Source organism: Ahaetulla prasina, chromosome 9 (assembly GCF_028640845.1).
Source record: "Ahaetulla prasina isolate Xishuangbanna chromosome 9, ASM2864084v1, whole genome shotgun sequence".
Classification (NCBI taxonomy): Eukaryota; Metazoa; Chordata; class Lepidosauria; order Squamata; family Colubridae; genus Ahaetulla; species Ahaetulla prasina.
Genome location: NC_080547.1, coordinates 31,124,919 through 31,147,188, shown reverse-complemented (window position 1 = coordinate 31,147,188; position 22,270 = coordinate 31,124,919). Strand labels below are relative to the sequence as shown.

Genomic DNA, 22,270 nt, shown 5'->3' with positions numbered 1-22,270 from the left:
ACTTAACAAAATAAATAGATATGACTGCTCTTACACTTGATCTGTGGAAGAAATATTTTATTTCCAGGAAAGTGAGAACATGTGGTAGGATGAATTTAAACTGGGAAAGTATCACAGAGAAAACTAGTCCACACAGCACTATGAGTCTAATGGAAATTTCTTGATTGATATTTATATTTCCAAATTACGTAAGAAGTCTGGTCACAATGTCCCCCATGATCAGCTCTTGGAAAGTGTGAAGGGCATTCCCAAGGAAATCGGAAAGATTTGCCAGAAATAAAAGTGATGCAATCAAGAATATGACTCATGTTCTTAATCAACGTTACCTCTAACTGTTCACTGAAGTTTTCAGGATATGGAATGTATCTGTTGTCTTTATCGCCCTTATAAAACCAAGTACAGCGTCTTACTTCCGATTCAGCTTCTTCCCAGTAAACAGCATAGCGCACCCTCTTCTTTAAGTGGACGTCATACCGGCCCCCTTCGGTCGGCACAATCAGCTCCTTGCAATGCTTGCCTACGGAACACAAGAGTTATCATGAGACTAGCTGTATACTATCAATAGGTCTTTGTTAAAAGAAAAAGGTAAAACTGAACACAAAGATATGGGCATGTGGAGGACCTCTAAGTCAAAATTCATATAGTTGACAACCATATCATTATTATTTTTTAAAAGACAATTTCCCCTAGATGGGAAAATGTCGAGAAAAATACACAGGATAATATTTACAAAAAATACATCAAAAGGCAAGCGGCAGATGTCTTGTCCCTCTGTTATGGCCTATAGTTGGATTACTCCACTCATCTCAGCTTTTCCTTATGCCCTGGAAACCCTAATTTTATATACAATATTCTGTAGATTTCCAGTTTAAATGATGGCTGATCTAGCCTGAGAATATCTGTATCTCATAACTGGGGTTTATTTATTTTCTTGCATTTGTGATATAGGGAAAACCTGGACTCTGCACACAGGGTAGAGAAAATACAGTTACCAGTTATTGATGGACTTTAGTTGCCATCACTCATGATCACTGGCTACACTAGGTAAACCTGAAGTGCAACCAGATCCATTTTTAAAAGGTCCAAATCAACAACTTGATTGTGTCCTACTATACTAGAATAATCTCACCAGATTATTTGGCTTCCCCTGAGAACAACCCAGTGGTGGGTTTCTATTGGTTTGCTCCGCCCACCTGCCTGGATGTCATCACGGATGCTCTGTGTATGCACAGAAGCGAGCGTGCACACATGCGCGCTCCCAGTTCCAAACTGGAAGTGAAAGTAAGTGAAAACCACTTACTGGAACAACCACATAAAGATTCATGGAATTTTGGAAGGGTTGACCCCCCCTCCTTCCTGCCTAGAAAAAAGTTTCTCAACAGAAAAGAACTACATCCAACAAGATGTAGATAGAGGGTGCTAAGCTTTTGCTTTAGATATTTTCCCCCAACAGAATGGAATTAATAATTAAATCGTATCACCCTGCAAAGACATAATTAAAATGCAGAATTAACTGCATAAAAATTAGAACTTCTTTTTGGGGCATCACATTTCTACTTACTAGACTGATAAGCTATTTCCAACTTCTCTGAATCTTGTTCACTGAAGGGAATCCATTTCTCTCTGGAATCTACCGTCCTGCAGTGAAACCAGTGAGGGGAAACAGGTTCATATTTATTGGCTGCTTCTGCTTCTACAGCTTCGTAGTAAGTGGATGAATTTGAATTAGAAGATGGAGAGGCCTCTGTTGATTGTTCCTCTGTTGTGGACATTGTACCGCCTGGTACAAACATGAAAATGAAGCAAACAAGCCAAGAAAATATAATATTAAAAACTTAATTCATATGCACTCAGTAAAAACTTATAATTTATTTTTTGTGAAAAGGGACAATAGTGTTTTTTGTCAAAAATGAAAAAAAAAGAACACTAAAAAGCTGCAAATGAACCAACAGCAAGTACAGATGACTCACTTTTTTAAAAGCCCCTGGAACAATCTACAAATATATAGTTATGGACAACCTCAGCAACCTTATTACCAAGCAAAGCTGGAATGAGCCAACATTCGTAATTTTAGCTCAACTGGGTGCATCCCTGAGTCTAATTCATATACCTTTGTTAAAACTAAGCTAATAATGCAATCCTAGACACAAAAAATTTGCTCCTGAGTTCACTAGATTGTACTTTCAAATATGCACAAGATCAGCACGTAAATTGTGTTTTATAAGAACATGGAAAAACACTTTATGCTTAGCAACCATTCAATCAAAAGTGACTTTGATACTCAACTCTATATATTTCACATACATGTGGAATAAACATTGGCTCAACAAGAACATTTTAAAATTTAACAACTAAGGGCTCCACAATTACCCGAGTGCCCATAAAAAAGGGGTGTGTGAACAAAGAACATCTATAGATTGAACTGACTTTTGGCACCACCCAGTTTATTTGCAGTCAAGCAACACTGATCTGATTAAAAATGGTTCATGTACCCAAAAATGTGTCTTTCATAATTTCTGTCTGCCCTTTTTCTGAAAATTAATGGTGTTTATTTTCTTATTTTCTGTTCAATTTTTTGGCTGCTTCTCCTGAAGAAACAAAATTAAAAGATACTACATGCTTTAGAGTTTAGAAACTTATAACTTCATTTGTAACAAAAAACAATGTACAAATAACTCAAACTTTCCGAGTTCAAAGTTTACATAACAAAGAACTTTAGGAAGCAACTCACATACTTTATAAAGTAACAAAGTAGCTAACCCTGTAAAGCTGTTAAAAATTCAGGAGTGGACAGATTTCATTTTTTTCATCCCCAAAATGTGTATTCTTTTTTAAAGGGGAGAAGACAGTACTCATTGCATCTCATTTTTGGAAATGTTACATTTCTAACTGCAACTGTCTCACTAATTCAACTACACATTATGCTTAAATTAAATAACAAATTGTTATTTCTGCAGGATCCTCCAGTTTGTTTGGACTACCTCTCCCATATCACTTTGCTATAGAGGCTAAAGTATTTACAAGATCTTTGGCATTAATACAGTATCCAAATATCTGCGAAACTCCAGTCCTTTAGGAAAAATCAGGATGTGATTTACACACACCATACTAACCTTGTAGATCATTCATATAATCGACAACTTTACAGTTTGCAGCATAAGTGAAATACCAATTTCCCAGTCCTATTCAAGGGTAGGCTTTCCGGCAACAGCCCAATGATAAATGTGAATAAATATGGAAAATGTGGACATTTTTAATTCTTGCTCCCAGCTTCATCAAAGGCATTGTGCTCAGCAGTGGCAGCCCACAATGTGATGGATTCAGCCTGGAGAAGGAGCTGGAAGAAACGTCCTTCTGTCACGTTGGCATGTGCCCACTCCCAGCCATTGTTGATGGTACCAAAGCCCCATTCAGGGTCTCATTGCCCATCTTTGCTAAATACGGTTCCACTTTTTCTCCTGCATCTGATCCATCAGCTTCTGAGGAGCTTCTCCAGAGGTCATGCCTACAACCAAACCTTTTGCCTACTGGATGACCCATGACTTTTCAGTAAAGAAATGAAGCAGTTGGGCAGCCAGCCGGAGCCTCTTCTCTCCAGGGCAGGGGTCTCCAACCTTGGTCCCTTTAAGACTTGTGGACTTCAACTCCCAGAGTCCCTCAGCCAGCAAAGCTGGCTGAGGAACTCTGGGAGTTGAAGTCCACAAGTCTTAAAGGGACCAAGGTTGGAGACCCCTGCTCCAGGGGTCTCCCTGCCCCCAACCCCATTTATCTCCTCCCGTTCTAGATAGCCACCCTTAGAAATCCAAACCTGGGCAGATTTGGAAAAGACCTGGGTTCCAGTCCTCTGCCCACCTCCTCTGCAGGAGCCAGGAAAGGGGTGGGGTCCCCAGGTGGGCGCCCCTGAGCTGTGCCCCCACCCCTCAAAAAAAAAAGGCAAGGGTTAAATGTGCCAATTACAACGCTGAGTAAAATCCAGAGCCATCTCCTTTATGTCCGGCCAATTCGTTGACAGGAGGGAAACCGCAAGGAAAACCAAAAGGAATCCCTGGAATGGTCCCAGGGAAGAGCTGATTTTGTACAATACACACACATATACACACAAACACACACACCTCCTTTACTCAGCATTTTGCCCCTGACAAGCATCTCCCGGGACCTCCATCCCACCCTCCAAGGACGCTACCCCACATGACCTGCTGCCCCGTCCTTCCCCGGACAGGCGGAGGAGAGCCGCATCCCTTCCAACACGCATCCCCCTTGAACGTCTGAAAGCGCCAACCCGGAGCAGGTATAATTTCTCCCTTCTATAGCCCCCCATAGGCCACCAGTCTTTTTTTCTCTCTCTCTCTCCGGAGCCAGACTAGCTCCCGGCCCCGGTTAAAAGCGCCTTCTTCCCCTCCTCACCCGGGTCGCGAGAGCCCGAGCAGCAGGCCCCGCCGTCTCCTCACCGCCACGGCCGCCGCGGCTACTGACAGACGCGGCGGCGGTTGGGGGTGGGCGGGCGAACGCCGGCCAATGGGCCCGCCCAGGAGGCGGGGTCGAAAGGAGGGGGCGGAGCCTCGGGTCAGATTTTCCCCCCGCCATGCGGATTTGTGCTGGGTGAAGCTCCGCCCCTTTGTAGGTTTCTGGGCAACCTCCCCTGGCGAGGGTAGAGCAAGGTTGTCGACACGTTTCTTCCTGTAGTCGTCAAAACAGCGCTTTGCGGGGGCCAGAGCCATAGACTCCGCTTTCACTCCCTTCAAGGCAGAGCAAGAGTAGAATAGAGTAGAATAGAGTAGAATAGAATAGAATAGAATAGAATAGAATAGAATAGAATAGAATAGAATAGAATAGAATAGAATATATGGAATGGAATAGAATGGAATAGAATAGAATAGAATAGAATATATGGAATGGAATGGAATGGAATAGAATAGAATAGAATAGAATAGAATAGAATAGAATAGAATAGAAATATATGGAATGGAATGGAATAGAATAGAATAGAATAGAATAGAATAGAATATATGGAATGGAATGGAATAGAATAGAATAGAATAGAATAGAATAGAATAGAATAGAATAGAATAGAATATATGGAATGGAATAGAATAGAATAGAATAGAATAGAATAGAATAGAATAGAATAGAATAGAAATATATGGAATGGAATGGAATGGAATAGAATAGAATAGATGGAATAGAATAGAATAGAATAGAATAGAATAGAATAGAATAGAATAGAAATATATGGAATGGAATGGAATAGAATAGAATAGAATAGAATATATGGAATAGAATAGAATAGAATAGAAATATATGGAATGGAATGGAATGGAATGGAATGGAATGGAATGGAATAGAATAGAATAGAATAGAATGGAATAGAATAGAATAGAATAGAATTCTTTATTGGCCAAGTGTGATTGGACACACAAGGAATTTGTAAGGACACACAAGGAAAGTAAGCAAAAGGGTCCCTCTTTATTAACTCAGCTTTCCTTTTATCCCAAGGGTGCTTTTTCAAAAGACAACTGGACTTGGGGGGTTTCCTTGAAGAGTTTGGCTTCTCATCCAAGAAGTTCTGAAGTCAGAACCGAAGAAACTTGGTGGATGAGAAGTGAAAAGTTTAAAAAAACAAACAAACCAAAAGTCCAGTTGCCTTTTGAAAAAGCACCTTCGGGACAACCATGGCATGGATGATTGAGAATCCCCATAGAAATTCACCTTTCCTTTGTGTTTGTTTCTTTTTTTAAAAAAAATGTCAGGGAAGAGTCTGAAATAAGAGTGGTTTTAATAGGGGGTGGAAGAGAGCAGAAATTGGAGTTTCACCGACATGGATTGCAATGAGAGTTCCAGAGAAAGCCAGGGACCACTCCTGAGAAAATTGCCAAGACTGACCGCCATGGGGATAATTCTACAGTTCATAGCATGGGGAACTCCCTGCAGTTTGGCTGGAAGGGTAAAGATTTTAAGAATAAGCCTGTCTGTTTAAGAAACGGTTGTATTCAGAAGCCTGCTGACCCTTCACATACCATAAAACTGTTGAGTAAGAGCTTTGCACAATGGGTTGCTTTTCCCCCAATGCCTACAACCCAGTTTAGAAAAAAATGTTTTGTGACTGATGCAGTCACCCACCACATGGCCAAGCGTGAGACAGTTGTACAGTACATAATTGGCTATAAGATCAACACTTCTAAAAATAGGAATTGTTTCTCCCAACCTAGGATCCAAAAACACTGGTTGTGCTGGATCTTGTTTAAGCAGGTAACTAAGGGCTAAACTGAATTATGGGTTGCCTAGAGCAGGAGAATGTAGCTTGGTGCTCTTGGACTACAATGCTTATTTTTCCCATCTTGGTTGGGGATAATGGTGAAGGAAGTCTAGATGACAGAAGAATGGATTTCTAGATGACAGCTTGACAGACACTTGTAAGCAGCTTATTATTTAGCAGGCAGATGGTTGTAGCTGATGTGCATCTTTGGCATTTATACATCTTTGGCATTTATATATAAAGTTAAAAGCAGTAAATAACATTAAAAATGTAGAAGTTGATCATATTTATAACATGCAACATGTCTAATATGCTGAAATATTGAGGGGATCTCCTTGTAGGTATAAACGAAGTGTTGAAGATGATCCTCCAAGATAGACCTTTGCCAGTAAGTCAAAGTTTATTTCAGTCAAAGACAAGTATAGAATAAAACAATTAACAAACTATTTAAAAATAAAAAGGAAGACCAAACAAATATAACATAAACTAGCAGAAAAACACAGAATATTACTCTATTCATATCACTGAAAGCTTTGCATAGAACTAAAACAATGCAGAAAACTATCTAGAAATTAAGACAGAATTCTAAATTCTAAGATAGAAATAGATTGAAATAAAATAAACCAATATTTACCCATCCTTATTCAATATTAAGATAGGTATAGTAACTGTGCAAAGGGACGCAGTGGCTCAGTGGCTAAGACGCCGAGCTCGTTGATCAGTTCAGCAGTTCAGCGGTTCGAATCCCACGTAACGGGGTGAACTCCCGTTACTTGTCCCAGCTTCTGCCAACCTAGCAGTTTGAAAGCATGTAAAAATTCAAGTAGAAAAATACCACCTTTAGTGGGAAGGTAACAGCGTTCCGTGCACCTTTGGCGTTTAGTCATGCCGGCCACATGACCACAGAGACATCTTCAGACAGCGCTGGTTCTTCAGCTTTGAAACGGAGATAAGCACTGCCCCCTAGAGTCGGGAATGACTAGCACATATGTGCAAGGGTAACCTTTACCTTTTATAATAACTGTGCAGTAATATTTAGGGATGAGATTAGGCAACTTGAATCTTGTCTTACTGGCAACGTAACAGAATTTGGCAACATAAAGAGAAGTGGAGTCCCTTAGATCAGAAAGCAGAATTAACTATAATGGCAGATTACTGGGCTGGTCTTTCTCAACCATCCATAACTTCCATGTAAGGGTTATAAAGGATGAAAAACCCAAGACTGCTAGTCATTTTGAAAGCCTTCAACAGTTTTAACTTACCCCTCAGTAATTTTTCTGACTAACACTTCTGACACCAGGGCAGGACTTTGAGCCTGAAATCTTAGCCACACGCCCCAGGGTTGGGTTATCATTTTTAGTGACTGTGAATACACAGTACTATCTGAAAAGAGAGAGGCATAAAACCATTTACATCCAAAGTCTAAAACTCCTTCCCTAGTCTTCTCTGCTGGGCCTACATAGCTAAATCCCTAAGACGAAGATACAGGATGCATTGAAGGAAAGAATTGCCAACAGAGATCAAAAGTGAAGAACTAATATTCTATCCATGTTTTGGAAATTTTAATCATTATCCCTTTTTCAAAGCAAAGTAGTCATCATCTTCAGCGCTAATTCCAGGTAGAGTCATTTGGTAAGGACAACAGTGGTTGGCTTTATTCTTAATCCAATGAATACTTTTATGTTGCTCTATATTTTTGGACGACACAACCTTGTGAGATAGGTCTGAATGAGAAGTATCAGCTAGATTAACTAGTGAGTTTCTGCATCTAGGGGTGGAGTTGAACTCTTCTTGTCCAGCACCATAATTACTAAATCATGTTTTCCGATCTCTAAAGAGGAATTATAATTGAAGGCAGCCTTCTTTTATCTGGTGTCCTTCAAATGTCCTTCAAAGGCACGAGCATCATTGCCCCAGCGCTGTTCAGAATTATACAATGACGGTGCCTGCCAGGAACTGCAGTTCTACATCATCTAGGTCAGATTCCTCATTCAGGTTATACAAATATATATTTCTGGACCACAATTTTATGGAAACATCCCCAGGGTGCTAGGCTCTGCGTGCAATGCCACATTTTGTCATTCACCAGCATTAGTGTCCAAAGGATTCATAGCATGGCTTTTAACCAAGAGTATGTTCACTTCTTATGCAGATTAATTACGCAGATTAGCAAAAACAGTAAGCAATGGTGTTTGGGAAAATTCACCTCACACCTCCAGTTAAGACATGGTAGAAACAACAGCTTCCACTTGCTGCAGCCTGGAGATATATAGGCACACCTTCATAAAATGGGTGTAAATCCATGGGCTTCAATTTGATGCAGTAAGTGCTCTTCAGGATTTATTTATAAAACTAAACATCAGCAACCAATGAATGAACAGACGGCATTTTCACTACACCACCACATTGCATTACTGGTAGGACATTATATAAGGATAATCCTCGGCTTACAACCAGAATTGAGTCCAACAATGATTCCAAGCGAATCATTGTTAAGTGAATTTGCCCCATTTTATGACCTTTCTTGCCATGGCAAATCACTGCAGTTGTTTAAGTTGTTTAGGGGCCTCTGTGGCTCAGACTGCTAAGACAGTCTGTTATTAACACAGCTGCTTGCAATTACTGCAGGTTCTAGTCCCACCAGGCCCAAGGTTGACTCAGCCTTCCATCCTTTATAAGGTAGGTAAAATGAGGACCCAGATTGTTGGGAGGGCAATAAGTTGACTTTGTATATAATATACAAATAGGATGAAGACTATTGCTTGACATAGTGTAAGCCGCCCTGAGTCTTCGGAGAAGGGCGGGATATAAATGCAAATAAAAAAAAAAAAAGTTAGTAATACCCTTGTTAAGTTAATCTGGTTACCTCATTGACTTTGCTTAAAAGGTCACAAAAGGTGATCACGTGACTTTAGGACACAGCAAAGGTCATAAATATGGATCGGTTGCAAAGCATCCAAATTTGGATCACGTGACCATGGGGATGTTGCAGCGGTCATAAGTGTGAAAAACAATCATAAGTCACTTTTTTCAGTGCTGCTGTAACTTTGAAATCACTAAATGAACTGTTGTAAGTCGAGGACCATCAGTATAAAGTTATGACTCCTACAACAAAACTCCATTTTAGATAATACCATGAATACATTTATCCAGGAAGCAGTATGGAAATAGTTTAACATCCCAAATTACCCTGCTGTTTTGGTATTCTGTGGCAATTTCCATTCCAATTAAGCAGTCTAGCCTTGGGCCAGTACTTCTACTACAACATAACTAATAAATGCTTATCTTTTAATATAATCCAAATTGAAGTCATTCCCTTACAGGTACAGATACTCTTAGTTTACTACTGTACCATAATAAAACAGGAATGACCATCATGAAGCGATATATACGTTAAGTGAGCTGGGCCATATTGTATGACCTTTTTTGTCGTGGTTGATCCCAGTCATTAAGCAAATTCAGATTCCTCCTCTGACTCTGCTTGTCAGAAGCATCCTAAGAAGGCTGCAAATGCCGATCACGTGACCCTAAGACATTGCAACTGTCAAATACTTGCCTGTTGCCAAGCCTCCAAATTTTGATTACGTGACCATGCAACACTGAAATGGTCTAAAGTACAAGACAGATCATATATCACTTTTTGTCAGTGCAGTGTCATCGTAACTTTGAACAATTCGAGAGCTATCTGTATTAAATATGCTAAAGCCCATCAATTACAAACCAGGTTTTTGCACTGTCTTGTTAGTGAGATGAACCAAATCAGAGAACCAAATTTCAGCAATTACAGATGGTCCTTTCACATGACAATTTAGTCACATTTTTAGCTACATTTCTCAATACTGTGTAATAGTTGTATGTAATCATTACCTGGGAAGCTATTGAAACATCCTGAAGTTGTTTAAATTATGAACACAAAAAAAGAGAGGATTTTTTCAGAATTTAAAAACCCAAAACTGTGCAATGTATAAAATACAACGTAAGAAAAGAAAGAAAATATTTTAACTGAGTTCAGAAAGCAGTGAAGTAAATTAAATGTTTGGGACAAAGGGACTTAAATGAGTCACTGCTGCAACTTTACAGCAATTCTCCACCCAGGACAAATGTCTTTTATGCGAAGTTTCTCAAAAAGCCTAAATGTTGTCAAATTATACAGCATCCTTCACTTTGGTAAATATACTTTATCTGAAAGGGCCAAAATATGACATGAGCTGCATGTTTTTAAAGTATTCTGATCATGAAATCCATATAGATCTCCTGCAGTGCTAATATGCATAAGATTTTAAATGTAAAGCTTTCTCAGCCTTTTAAATCCATAGCCCTCAGGCCACAATTTTATATAAGGGATGAGACATTGGGTGCTGCATATAGCCTCCAGACCTATTTTGCCAGAAAACTAGACTGCACAGCCTAATTAATGTTGTACATACATATCAGATACTTTCTTCCAAATAGATTGCAGTATAAATTCTTAGATGTCTCCGTTAGCTCATCAAACACAAGCCACTCTTAGAAATTATATTGGTTAAACTGCCAACTGGCAGAGGGAGTTTGTATGGATTGATCCTTGTGCCAGGGGGAGATCACAAAAAACAATAAAAGTACGAGAGGTTTGTAATCAAGGTAATCATTTCATTGAGCAAATTCCATATGATAGACACTGCATTTTGCTAGCGGAAACACTGTACAAATAAGCCATAATTAGTTATCATTACATGCACTCTTTGATATGGATTAAGAATGTCAGTAATTAAGAATACGTTGTCTTAAAAATGGAATGTATAAGATATATATTCGACTTAACCCTAGCAAACACAAAGTAGGGAAAGAGATCAGGAAGTATACCTTGACCTTCTTTAGTTTCATTTCTGAGCATTTGACATTGTTTATTTAAAAACAAATGTGATTAAACTGTTTTAAACATTAAGATGCAGAAAAAGTAGTTTACAAGTTTATTCAAGACAGTTCATTCATTATTTTGCAGTAGAAAGATAACAGTTCAATTTCCTTTAGACAATATTCAATTGCAAAGTGATATAAGATATAAAACATACAGTACTTATCTTATCTACCATCTCTGCTGTTTCTGATTGAACATAGTCTGGAGTCCAGGAGGGAGGGGCTATCTCAGTGGGCAAGGCAGCAGCAGAGCTTGGAATATCTGGTAGGAAGGAAGAGGACCATCCTTTGCAGTTCCATAGAGCAGCGGTCACCAACTGGTGGTCCGTGGACCACTGGTGGTCTGTGAGAGAATTTTGGTGGTCCGCAAAAAAATTATTTGCATTTTTTATATAGCACTAAATACTGTTTATCTTTTTAAAAATTCATATTAGTGGTCCGCTAACAATAACAGCATTCTGTGCACCTTTGGCGTTGAGTCATGCCGGCCACATGACCACAGAGACGTCTGGCTCTTCAGCTTTGAAACGGAGATGAGCACCGTCCCCTAGTCAGCAACAACTAGCACGTATGTGCGAGGGGAACCTTTACCTTTACCTTTTTATTAGTGGTCCGCAGGATTTACAATTATGAATTTAGTGGTCCCTGAGGTTCGAAAGGTTGGTGACCTCTGCCATAGAGTATATTTATAGTCATGCTGATAGTCATGTTACTCTGGCAAGATTTTGTCTGTAGACAAACAATAAAGAAGCTGCTCAGAAATAATTCCACATCATTCTTGTTTTATGTGGCCTGACATCAATCTTGCCAAATACTACTATCTGCCTAACTATAGAAATGCCCTGTGAACTATTTGGGAGGGCCTGTCCTTGCTTTTTTCCTGCCTACCAGACTGTCTTTTTGCCCTCTGCGAACAGCCCCTCTCTCCCAAGACTCCTGACTACATTCAACCACACTTCCCTAATTTATCCCAACAATGCTGTCAGGCAGGTTCAGGCAGAAAGAAAATGCCAGTTTTCAAACTACTTGGAGATTATTGTTCTTCCTGGTCCCACATTGTGGGATTTCTTTAGTAAAATATACAAAGTAACATTGCAAACGTAAATCAATCACAGTTCTTCCATCTCTAATTTTATACTGTTTTCCCACTTGTCTTTTAGTTTCACATGAAAGCTTGAGGCTGTGTTTTACTCTAGAATTGATGGAAATAATTACAGAACAAAATTTAACTGGAATTTCTTTGATAAGTTGAGAACAAAAATAAACCTAACTACAACCATCACACAAATTAAGTGAGGTATGCTTTTTGTTCTCTTTATGCAACAGAAAGGTTTTCCATAAATAGTTCTGACTCTTTAAAACAAGTAAAAATGTGAAAACCGAACATGATATTTCTGTGAACGTTTCTTTCCTACCATGGAGAAAACTATGCTGTATTCTTAAAACACTGAGAACATGTGGCTTTTTTATCCAATATTTTAACAATAGAATTGTTGCACAGATCTATTTAATTTGGCTGATCTGTTCTTTTATTCATTGCTGAATCTTTATAGTGTATTCCTATCCTGGTTTTGTAAAGTTTATAAAGGCTTCAGATTTACAGCAGAAAAAGGCCATGCATTTTTTTTTAAAAAACTACCAGCTAAAATAATGTTTGGGAGTTTGAGTTCATTGAACACATATGGCAACAAACAGTATCAACTAGGCCTTTAAAATTTAAGGAAGGAAAGTCAATAGCTAAAGTTACACCCAAATATATTTTTCTTGCTGCTGATATTTAGAGCACTGGAGCACAAGAAACCAAAAACTACAATACCATATTTAAGATGTCTTTTCTGTATCATTATGTACAACCATCTTTTATTTAAAGCAGCTAAACCCTGCTTTTCAACCAGAAAGACTTCCAAAGTGGTATACAAGTCTTTTATATATTGTATGAAGTTCTCACTAAAACACTTCTAATATTTATTTTATTATTTTAGCTATTTGACAGTGTTCTTTAAAAACTCTTACAATAAATACCTGTTTTAAAAAATTAAAAGATGTATTTCTTGCCTTTTTGATCCAGGGACACACTGGGAAGAGCTGATGATACAAGGTAGTAAGTAGCCTTACCTGACTTCCGCAGGTATGAGAACTGATTATTTCAAATCAGCTATTACAGATTAAACAGGAATATAAGCAACTGTAATGTATAAAGTCTATGTCACAGCTAAGCATTTATCACCTAATTCTCCTGGCCCAAATCCTCATAATCAGTTCATTAGTTGAAAGTGCCAGCAATTCAAACATCATCTAGGTTCCTTCTTCTTATCCCATCATTTTTTTTTAAAAAAAAAATGGATTATATTTGCATAATAAGGGATGAGGGAGAAATAACATGAAAAATGCCTGGGGTTTGGTTACCCTAGTGATACATGGCTTATCAGCATGGTTGCACTTGAACATATTATATTCCAAAAGATATTACACAATTTATATGACAAACAGGAAGAATCTATAAATAATGCACAGAAAAGTAGCTGAAGAGCCTGAAGTCATGGCTTTACTGGTACTGCATTGCAACTTAATGATTTCTTTTTCTATTTTTCAAATACGACAAGTAATTTGCTGAAATCCTTGATGGTCCAGGAGATTTTCTGAGGTGTAAATCCTACTCTCTTTTTGCCAAATGATTTCTCTCTTGTAGCTGGTCAAACTATGCAACGAAACCCTTAAAACAACAAGGGCCAGCCTTTCATCCCTTCTTATTCATTGAATGGGAGAACCACCATACTAAATTCTAGATCTGATCCATTTGTTAAATCAGATCAAACTTACCATGCTTGTTTTTCTAAAGCCAAAATGCACATCCCCACTTATTGCTTTGGAGGTCAAGAGAAAAGCCAGAGACCTATATTAATTTCAGGACTGGATTTTAAAACTGTCATTCACATTAAAGACCCTTCCTTTCCAGTTCTTCCAGTACAGCTTGGATTCTATGAACTGCCTCTTTCCTTGCCTGGCGCACATTGTCCTGACCACCTGTCTCTACAGAGTCCAGTTCCAACAACTTCTTGGTCAGCATTTCTTCCAGCAACCAGTAATCCTTGTCTGTCTTTTTACCTACAAATTCATCCACTTCTTCTTCCAACAGTTCAATTCCTTCCATAACTTGTGCGATCTTCTGTATTCCAGGCTGCACATTAGTTGGAGGCTGTACGTTTATTTTACAAGCTGATCCACTGTTAATCACAGATGGTTTCTTATGTACATTATCATACAGCTGGGGCTGTGCACTATACTGCACTTTGGGACTGGAAGCAGATGGCTTAACATCAAGCTGTGCTGGACTGTAGTCATTCGTGGTCCCAGAAGGCAAACTACTGGCTTCAGGAAGATAACCATATTGGTTAATCCCTTGATCCATTTGGCTAAAAGAGTCCTAAAGCAGAAAAAAAGCAATTTCAACAACTCTATCGGTTCCATTTCCCCCCATCCTGTCTCAAAAATGCTGCGAAAGCAGATTCCTAGGTGGCCAATATTGCCAGCCAGCCTCTCTGCATATTTGTAAGATCTGCATTCTCAAAAGGTTAGTGCAAAAAGGCTCTAGTACTGAAAGCCACTATGGATAGTACCTGAACTTTGAACCTGTCAGAATGACATCACAATGTGCCATGATCCAACAGCCTAAAACCTAGGTGACCGTCTCATGGGTTCTATAGCATAGTAAGCAGTTTCCCAAAAAACAAGAATGTAAGAACTCATTAGACTAAGTGCTTTCTTCCTCACATACATACAAAACTGTCAACTGGAAACAGCAATGAAACTGTAGAGGAACATGTAAACTCAATACCTACTACACTGAAGACTTGTAAGTTTTAAATCAATCAAAGGTGAGTGTACTTTTCCTATTAGGTTTCTTTTTAAAACTTTATTTTATTGTTACCGATTTCTGCAATATCAAAGCATTTCAACTACAATCGAACAAGATTTCTCCAGTATTCTTCCCAAACTTTCTTGGCAAAATGTTTCTATATCAATACTTGTTGAATATTAATCACTTTGCTTTTTAAAATAGTTGTTTATTTGCCTCTGCAATTCTACATCTATACATATCTCCTCTAGATGTACTATAATACTGTACTACTCCATTTTTTTTAACATTTAAAGCCTGGGTCTGCACGTCTTTTAAATCAGATTTCACAAAGTACACATAAATCCAATCTTTGTTTCTCAGATGGAGAGCTGAAAATAAATCAGCATACATTTTTATTTTTAATAAGTTTTGCCTTAACTCTTTCCTTTAGAATCCAAACACTTTCAGACATTCTTTTTATATTAATTTCCTACCGTATGGTAGTGAGTTTGTTAATATAGAAAGACTCACAGTATGTATTTGAAAAGATTTATATCATTTTCTTGTATCTGTTTGCACAAAACTGTTTCAATTTTGCTCAACTGGGCTTTTTTATTGCAAGTTAGTGACACTTCGACAAGTTTATTTTAAATTAAGTTACTAAATAATTTATTTTGGCTGACTGTTGGTGTTTTCAAGCAGTTTCAATTCTATCAGACTTTTCTTTTAAAAAACCCAAGAAGGGAGGGACGGAGAGGGGGAGAGAGAGTATGTGTTGTTTACAATCCCAGGTAGTACTGCAAATTGTATATTCTCATTTGTTTAGCTCTTTGCAAATTAGCATTAGCAAAACTAAAAGCATAACACAATGATAAGCAAGGACAACACAATTTAAAACAATAAAAACTGTGGTATTTCGAAGACACAACCCTAAATTTTCAGCATATTCTTTAATATTTTGCATTAGAGGATAAATAAACTCCTTGTGTATTTCAAAGACATACCTTTGGATTGTTATTTGGGGGATGTAGAGTAGACACATCACTACTAGGCCAAGATTGTGGAACATACTGATTCCCTCCTTGCCCTGCTGGGGGAGGGGGCCAACCATAGGGAGGCTGCATTCCATAAACGCCAGGTGTTTGCCAAGTGGCATCTTGAAGTCCTGGTTGAGGAGGGGGTGGCCTCTGCTGTGGAATGTTAGGATTACAATCTCCATACGGATAGGGTGGGAGCGGAAAAGGTGGGCCCTGCAGGAAAAGGGGGATACAGAGACACGTTTCTTTAATTGCCCCAGGAAAACTCATCAATTAATAAAACATTAAAAGACATTTCTAGTAGCAGTGTTTCCATGGCATTAATTAATACTTTAATAGAAAAACAACATTCCTGTTTTCTGTTCATGCTTCAAAAGGCTGGGCTCTTTTCTGATGGGCACATCAGATTATGGTCCATGCGGGGTGTAATACAGCTGAGTAAGCAATGGTTTGCCCTCCCCCATTTCCTTATTCTCATGATCAGGACACATGCAAGCACTTTGCAGTAGATGCTTCACAAAACCCTATGTGCTCTCCCCTTCTTTCAGTATTCAAATGCTCCTTTTCATTTATTGTCTCTACATCTGTCACTTAAAAAGAAGAAAGGGCAGCAATTGAAACAGACAAAATAATATGGCCTAGAAACCAGCCGGCAAGTACCAGGCCTCCCTTAGGCATGAAAGCCAGATGAGTGACGTTGTGCCAGTCGCTCTTTACAGCCCAACCCACCTTATAGGTTTGCTGCTAGGGAGAGACTAGGAGGCAGGAAGATTAGGTATGTTTGCTGGCTTAATATTATGAAATATGAATCAATATTAATTTATGACCAAACACACACACACAATGATAATTCATATCAGATATTTACTTGTGGAGGGGAGTAACCTGCTACCTGCCTCCTCACCATGGAACCTTCGGTTGGACAGTCTGGAGGGGGATAATTCCAGTTTGATGCCGATGATGGAGTTCTATATATGCTAGAAGACTCTGTGGAGTAAGTGGCAGGAGCGTGCTCTGAGGAATAGTATGTGTTTGACTGTGGGAGACTGGGATATGGCGGCCCTGCCCCAGGAGCTGGGTATGAAGATCCATAGACACCATTTGTGTAGGAAGAATCAATTCCCTGGAGGATAAAAAGAGAAGCTATTTGAAATAGCTTGCCTAGCTTAAAGACAAGAATTAGGGTATTAATACCTTATTCAAAAGACAGTTCCAGAATTATTTCCTTAAGCAGCCTCAGTAAAGAAAATGACATCTTTTAAGATTTTTTGGATCTTGCAACTTTTAGTTATGGACAATATAGAATATTGCGTGTAAAAAAGCTAAGGAAACAAAAAGACCAGAATGTATCCATGCAAGCAGCCAACACCCAGATAAGCAGAGATTAACACCAGACAAACTATCAAGCAGAAAACAATACCCTAATCAAGAAATTAGCAAGAAGAAAACCACTTTGCCAGAAGAGAAGCTACTGTACATAAACAGAGAGCAAATTCCACATTGTACTAATGTTACTATTTGGGTAATGATGTTTGGAAGCAAGCAACCAAGCTCAAAAAGCACCAAGGATTCCATAGCAAAAGAAGCTGTTCTATTTATTAGTTATTATTGTTTGCATGTTTGTGGTAACAATAAAACAAACTGACCCAGTTGGGAAGATATTAAAATCACTGATACTTCTATATAAAAGAAACTACTTGCATAGAACAAGAAGTCTTGTGAACAGGGATGACAGGCTAATAAACAATTTGAGACAGATTTTACAAACTATCATTTAGGGTAAAACTTTAGGTCTTAAGTTTTGCACCCAGGTGACACCTAAATTTTTACACAAAACGATGTTACACAGCAGAAACCCTCCAAAAATGTATATGCTGCATTACTTAATTTGATCATTTTACAATTTTGTTATATACATCGACTCTCAAACCAGAAGCTTAATTATTTTACAAGAAGCTATGTCCAGACAAATTGCAGTACATTATTCCTATTACTCTACCTGGCCTTGAAGCTCTGATCCAACAGGGTATGGATTTGAATAGGAAGTTCTTGGAGATGGATTCCAGTAATTGGGGGCATACCCAGGATAAGGAGGCTGTTCCTAAGGAAGAACCAATACATTTAATTTCTACAAATGATTAGGCTCACACCTAGAATATTTCTAGACTAGTATACAGCTAACTTTTGCATTCAAGCTGAATGTCAGATCATCAGTAGGAAATTCAACAGAATGTTGCTGGAAAATCATCTTGTTAATCCATGACTACCAAGCTAAATTCAGCAGTCTGCTTGTAGCAACATGTGTGATTTCTGTTGTAAGAAGATCCTTGTAGCAGAGGAGCCTCTAAAAAATAATGGCTTGACTTCATCAATTCTTGGTGACTGTGTTGGGAGTATTGATACAGCTTTCTTGGTTACAGTATAGAAATGGTTTGCCTCTAGTTTCGTCCAAAATGTTTTTCAACTTCATAAGATAGTTTTCAACCCTTGCACTGCGTGGCTGAGAGAAAGCTGAGAATCTGTGGGCCAGAATGGTCAGTCTGTCACGGGAGGCTCGTCTTCACACAGCAGCACCGGCAACAGGTGGAGGCAGAGACACAGGGGAGGGCGGGACGCAGGCAATTTTTACACGCTGCACGGGCTGCATACAAACCGAGATGCAAAAAAAAGCCACTTGTCCCACCGTGAAAACCACCCGTGCGGGCTGTTTTCAAGACAGCCCGGACGGCTCATCCAGATTGCATGCCCTCCCCCGCCTGCTGCTTGGACAGGTAATCAACTCACCTGTGCTGTGTGGCCTGCAGCTGCTGCCAGACACCATCGGCCCCTGTGCCCTCACCTCTGGTGCTAGCCATGGCCACAACCCCTGGTGTTTTCAAGGTAGGTCGTATTTTCAGGGAAACACTCTGTGTGTGTGTGTGTGTGTGTGTGTGTGTATGTGTGTGTATTTCAAGTGGTGACTGGCAGACAGGTAAGGAAGTCTTGTTTTATTGATGATACATTAAGACTTGCAAAACCACTAACCATTCGCAAAAATAGGATGAGCGCATTGTAGACGACTTCCAGTCTTTTCAAGGTCATATCAGGAAATGGAAAGAGCAGGACCTTCCTTTTACATAATGCAACATCATTTATATGTATATGAACACACAGCTATGATTAATAACAAATCTAAATTTTCTCTGCAAAAGTCAAATCCTGGGAGGAGGGTAGAGAAGAGAATCAGAGAGCAGGTGAATGAAGTATTTTCCTCTACAGTACTTCCAGTATTACATTTCTGAAATGCTTTACAATGCCTTAAAGTTTAGTTCATGTGTTGGGTGATCATTACAATACACAAAGAATTGGAAACTCTTGTGGTGTTAGGTAAATGGCTATGTACTGCATTCATGGAGGGATATTATAATAATCTGATAGGAATGATCTGAAAATAGTGGCTATATAGCAATGGTTTCTACCAAGCAATGACTAGAAAATGTGTAATCTTCAAATGATAAAAGGTATAAATAAGGAACATATCAGAATAATCAATATGTATCCCAACAATACCTAAACACAAGCTTAAAATGTTTAAGTATACCCCAAAGTACAATAATCTAAAATTTATTTAAGATTCAAACAACTTATTTATACTATATCTTTGATTTTATCTCAATTATGTAAGAGAGTTAGATAGTAACACTTTTTATCCTCTAAAAAAAATCCTAATGGTAACTGAAAGACCAACCAAATTACCGCTGCATAAACTCTTGTGGATCTCCATTTACAGATGTTGAGATTGAGCTGTATTTTTTAAAAATGGAAGAGTTAATATGCTGCCCGAAATATCAAGAATTATAAGTAGATACAGAAAAATTATAAAAAAACTATCCTTTCCTCAAGGAAAACAGTCTCAGCTACTATCCGTTTTTCTTAAACCAATACAATTCCCACCTTATATTTTATAAGACTCTTTAATGAATTGTTTAAACTTAGATATTTTGCACTGGTAATCTTTAACCATCAGTAATAAAATATCTGTCTTTCAGGACCTATTTCACAGACTGAGCTATTAATTTAAATGGTATCAAAACACAATTTCAAATAATTGTTTTTACATTTTTAATATCTGCTGGTATTTGTGATGCACTAAAAATAACATTGGTAAGCCTATGTATGTTTAATTTAATAATCACCTGGGCAACTCCTTTCCTTTTACAGACTTAAAAAATAGGCTTTATCTTAAATCTCTCTTCAGCAATCAAACTACCGGTAATTAAGTTTGCCTGGACACTCTTATTCACAGCTGATTAAACTGTCCAAGAATTTATAGAATGCAAGTATAAATAGTTTGTCATCTGTCCTGAATGTGGTTTAACTGGAGGCATACATATTTAGTTATTTTTTAAAATTCTAGAGACTAAAATATTTTCCCACAACAGGAACCTAATAAAATATGTGAATTTTAAAACACATTAAAGTTATTTCTATTCTAACATTAAAATAAGGTGGCAAGAATTATAGTAATAACATTGTATTGCTCTAGTTACATTCACTAGTTTCACTAGCTGATGTTTAAGGCTATCTCATTTCTTAATAGTCTAAATTTTGTAGGACATGCCTCCTCTCTGCAATGCCAATTATTTGTACTAAAACTAATCTCCCAAGAAATAGAAATTCAGAACATACCCCGTGCTCCTTAAGAATGTTTTAGATGTTAAACTATATTAGACAAGTATTCAGAGTTTAGATTTAGGATTTCCTTGATGTTCATTCAGAATCTTTATCACTCTTGTGTAAATCCTTTATTGTTACAATCCCAATTTTTAAGCTGGGAAAAAGCTAGGGTACAATAAATGAAAAATAGCTGCTTCAAAACAGCATCTTTTACACAATACTACCACAGTTCCACTATGAACTACTTTTTTGAAAACACCAACCCTATGAATATGTTTTCATATTTTGAAGACTATGACTCAAGTTCAAAAACAAAAAAACAAATACCCTAAAAAGCAGCTAAGAGCCAGCTAATCCCACCCAAAATGATAAGTTCTATTTGCCAAGTAACGTCATCATGAATGAAAGAACCTTTTAGGAATACAAAACATTTTAAGACATTTAACGATTTCTCAGAACCTACCTTCACCACACAGAATTGTTAAATATGTATGGAGCATTTTACCGTGCGCAACCCTAAAAGAAAAGACTAAACAAAACAGACTTGCTTTATGTTTTCCTCAGATTTACGCAGCAGTGCCTTCCTCCTCTAAATGGAGAATGTTAGCCAGCAAGTCGTTTTCCAATATAGGAAAAAGCTCCCACCAAGAACATTTCCTTAGTCTCTAGGCTCCATTTTTCAAGAATTAAAGTCTATATGATTTTCCTGGGGACAGACAAGGATTGAAAAATTCTAGATAGGAACAAGACGATGAGATTTCATACAGGACTTACCATTTTCTTAACTTCTAACCAATCCAAGGTTCCCCCCCCCCACTTTTTCTTAGCCGAACCAAGGGAAGGTTTTGTTATGGCTCAGCTCCGGCATGCGTGCACTTGGAAAATGCATCAGCCAGACTTAGCTAAGCAATCATTTAAACAAAGGAGGAATAACGAGGAGACAAAACAGAACTGGCTTCGTCTCACTTCCTTCTCAGAGTAGACGCAACAGACTTGAGCACGTGGTAGCACTTCAGGGGAGGGGGAAGCGCAAAGGAGGCGCAGACGGTGGCCTGAGGGGGTCAATTACGTAACACAGCGTTAATAACAGAGAGAGGCAAAATAGGAGCAGGGACTGGGCCGTTACCTGGGAGCCACCCTGAACCGCTCTTTGCCCGCTGCCGCGGTGCTGGCCACACCTAAATGGTGCCATGCCCCACAGCGGTGGGGGAGGCTCCGGCTCAGGCCGAACTCGTTCCACTTCTGTTCCGCGTAACCTCCTCAGCGCCGCCGCCATTACGGGCTCTCAATTTAGTATTTATTTTCCCCCCTTGTAAACCAGTGCGCCTGCTCACCAAGCGACCAATCACAACGATCAACAGACCCTCTTCGGCTTCGATTGGCTGTTTACAATATTCCAGGATGTGGGGAGAGCGGTAGGGTTTTGCTACAGAAATAAATGCCGCTGCTGACGTCAATAAGCAGGGACCGCTCCCTAACGTCACCGGGGAATGCTATCCAATCAGCAAGTCTGATTTAGAAGAAACTTTCAATTAACTCTTAAAGCGCTAGAAAAAAAGAGGAATTCAGATTTTGTTTAGAATAGAATAG

General features: G+C 38.7%; 2 protein-coding genes across 6 annotated transcripts in view; both read right to left on the bottom strand.

Annotated features, from left to right (window-relative positions):
- The window catches only part of DDHD2 (DDHD domain containing 2), a 39,870-nt gene extending 35,340 nt beyond the window's left edge, over positions 1–4,530 (bottom strand). Inside the window, exons 1-4 of one of the 4 annotated variants that reach the window (XM_058194439.1) lie at positions 4,405–4,443; positions 2,493–2,588; positions 1,562–1,780; positions 327–517 (exon numbers count right to left, since the gene is read on the bottom strand). In XM_058194439.1, coding sequence (XP_058050422.1) covers positions 327–517; positions 1,562–1,780; positions 2,493–2,511 — 429 coding nt within the window. In that variant the 5' untranslated portion in view covers positions 2,512–2,588; positions 4,405–4,443. Of the gene's footprint in view, positions 1–326; positions 518–1,561; positions 1,781–2,492; positions 2,589–4,404 lie in introns of all 4 variants that reach the window. The other 3 variants (XM_058194437.1, XM_058194436.1, XM_058194438.1) reach the window with 3 other exon arrangements.
- A 6,658-nt stretch (positions 4,531–11,188) lies between these two features.
- BAG4 (BAG cochaperone 4) lies at positions 11,189–22,089 on the bottom strand. Of its 2 annotated transcripts, none has more exons than XM_058194572.1 (5): positions 21,807–22,089; positions 18,024–18,125; positions 16,893–17,147; positions 15,992–16,237; positions 11,189–14,573 (listed from the first exon to the last, which is right to left on the bottom strand). In XM_058194572.1, exons 1-5 carry the CDS (start codon positions 21,954–21,956, stop codon positions 14,085–14,087), a joined length of 1,242 nt encoding a protein of 413 aa, XP_058050555.1. In that variant the 5' UTR covers positions 21,957–22,089; the 3' UTR covers positions 11,189–14,084. The 2 variants fall into 2 exon arrangements, with proteins under 2 accessions (XP_058050555.1, XP_058050556.1); XM_058194573.1 differs by lacking the exon at positions 21,807–22,089 and adding an exon at positions 21,455–21,778.
- Positions 22,090–22,270: the final 181 nt, after the last annotated feature.

Coding starts and splice junctions, on each gene's coding strand:
- BAG4 (XM_058194572.1), bottom strand. CDS start 21,956: ATGGCGGCGGCGCTGAGGAGGTTACGCGGAACAGAAGTGGAACGAGTT. Junction 17,148..18,023: donor GATCAGAGCTTCAAGGCCAG/GTAGAGTAATAG, acceptor TTTATCCTCCAG/GGAATTGATTCTTCCTACAC. Junction 16,238..16,892: donor CAGGTTACTCCCCTCCACAA/GTAAATATCTGA, acceptor CTTTTCCTGCAG/GGCCCACCTTTTCCGCTCCC.